Raw genomic sequence first — 1,732 nt, forward strand, 5'->3', positions numbered from 1 at the left:
AGACTCCATCTCAAAAAAAAAAAAAAAAAAAAGTAAATTCTTGGTGCAGGTTCTTCTTTGTTCACATGTGTATTTACCCTTTCTAAGAAATTATTCAGGCCAGGCCAGGCATGATGGCTCACATCTGGAATCCCACTACTTTGGGAGGCCGAGGCGGACAGATCGCCTGAGGTCAGGAGTTCAAGATCAGCTTGGCCAACATGGTGAAACCCCATCACAACTAAAAATACAAAAATTAGCTAGGCCTGGTGGCTGGTGCCTCAACTACTCAGGAGGCTGTGGCAAGAGAATCGCTTGAACCCGGGACGTGATGTTGCAGTGAGCCCAGATCATACTACTGCACTCCAGCCTGGGCTACAGAATGAGACTCCATCTCAAAAAAAAAGAAAAAAGAAAGAAATTATTCAGGCTCCGTTTTGTCTTTTGCAAAGCATGTTTTCTTAACCTTTTTTGTTACGTTTACTCACATATTTAGAGATCTGAACCCGTGTGTAGTTTCCACTCGCTTGCCTGTGGCTGTCTCCTAGGAGCACTTTGCGCCCATGAATAGGAGAGTTGGCAGTGGCACCTCATGAGCTATCACAGAAGAATCACGGAGGCCCCTGATTGCATCTTCTCTCCCTTTTCTTTGTACCTACTGGCTTTTTGATACCCAGTGGGTCTTCAGACATGTAGTATCCCGTGTGACTGTGTGATCTTCAGGGCCTAACAGATGTCCTGACCTGGGAGCCTGGAGTATTCCACATCTCAGGAGGGAGCAGAGCTGTCAAGCACAGATGTGGTGCATATAGATTTTTTTTTTTTGAGACAGAGTCTTGCTCTGTCACCCAGGCTGGAGTGCAGTGGTGCCATCTCGGCTCACTACAACCTCTGCCTCCTGGGTTCACATGATTCTCCTGTCTCAGCCTCACGAGTAGCTGGAATTACAGGTGCTCCACCACACCCGGCTAATTTTTGTATTTTTAGTAGAGATAAGGTTTCATCTTGTTGACCCGGCTGATCTTAAACTCCTGACCTCAAGTGATCCACCCGCCTTGGCTTCCTAAAGTGCTGAGATTACAGGCGTGAGCCACCGCTCCCGGACGCGTATAGATACTTCCAGAGGGAGAACAGGCCCTGCAGGTCTCTGCAGGTGATGGGAGTCAGGCAGCCAGCAGGCCCTGGAGCAGCCTTACCCTTTCTCAGCCCCTGCCTGAGTGCCACACTTTGACATTACGCTAAGCACACGCCAGGCCCGCGTTTTCCTCCTAAACAGCAGCTCTGTTTGGTACTGTCATCAGCCCCACTTCACAAAGCTCCCAGTTCCGGGAGGCTGGGTGGTTTGCTCAGCTAATCCGAGTGGACAATGACTCCGAAGTCCATACTCTTACCGCAACACCTTAGTGACCTCCGAGTTTACTTCCCATCAAAGCTGCCCGAGGCTTATCACCTCCCTGTTCTAGTTGAGTTTTATCACAAGCCCAGCCAAAGCTGTGCTTTTTGTCATAACTTCATCACCTCAGTGTTGAGGCTCTAGTTGGTGATCCCAGGGCAAAGCCACTCTCCCGTTGTCATTCACAAAGCTTCAGAGGCGTTAGCCAATGAAAGCTGGCTCCAAAGACCCCATCCTGGGCCAGCTGTGGTGGCTCACTCCTGTCATCTCAGCACTTTGGGAGGCTGAAGCAGGAGGCCAGGAGGATGTGTTGAGTCCGGGAGTTCGAGGCCGCGGTGAGCTATCATTGTGGCTCGCACT

The 1,732-nt window shown here is 50.1% G+C and overlaps 1 protein-coding gene across 1 annotated transcript in view; it reads right to left on the bottom strand.

Moving 5' to 3' along the window:
* The window catches only part of CIAO1 (cytosolic iron-sulfur assembly component 1), a 9,234-nt gene extending 8,021 nt beyond the window's left edge, over window positions 1–1,213 (bottom strand). Inside the window, exon 1 of the mRNA XM_011969683.1 lies at window positions 1,176–1,213. Coding sequence (XP_011825073.1) covers window positions 1,176–1,213 — 38 coding nt within the window. The remainder of the gene's footprint in view (window positions 1–1,175) is intronic.
* Window positions 1,214–1,732: the final 519 nt, after the last annotated feature.

The sequence above is a fragment of the Mandrillus leucophaeus genome, unplaced genomic scaffold, assembly GCF_000951045.1.
Source record: "Mandrillus leucophaeus isolate KB7577 unplaced genomic scaffold, Mleu.le_1.0 Scaffold9, whole genome shotgun sequence".
NCBI classification, from domain to species: domain Eukaryota; kingdom Metazoa; phylum Chordata; class Mammalia; order Primates; family Cercopithecidae; genus Mandrillus; species Mandrillus leucophaeus.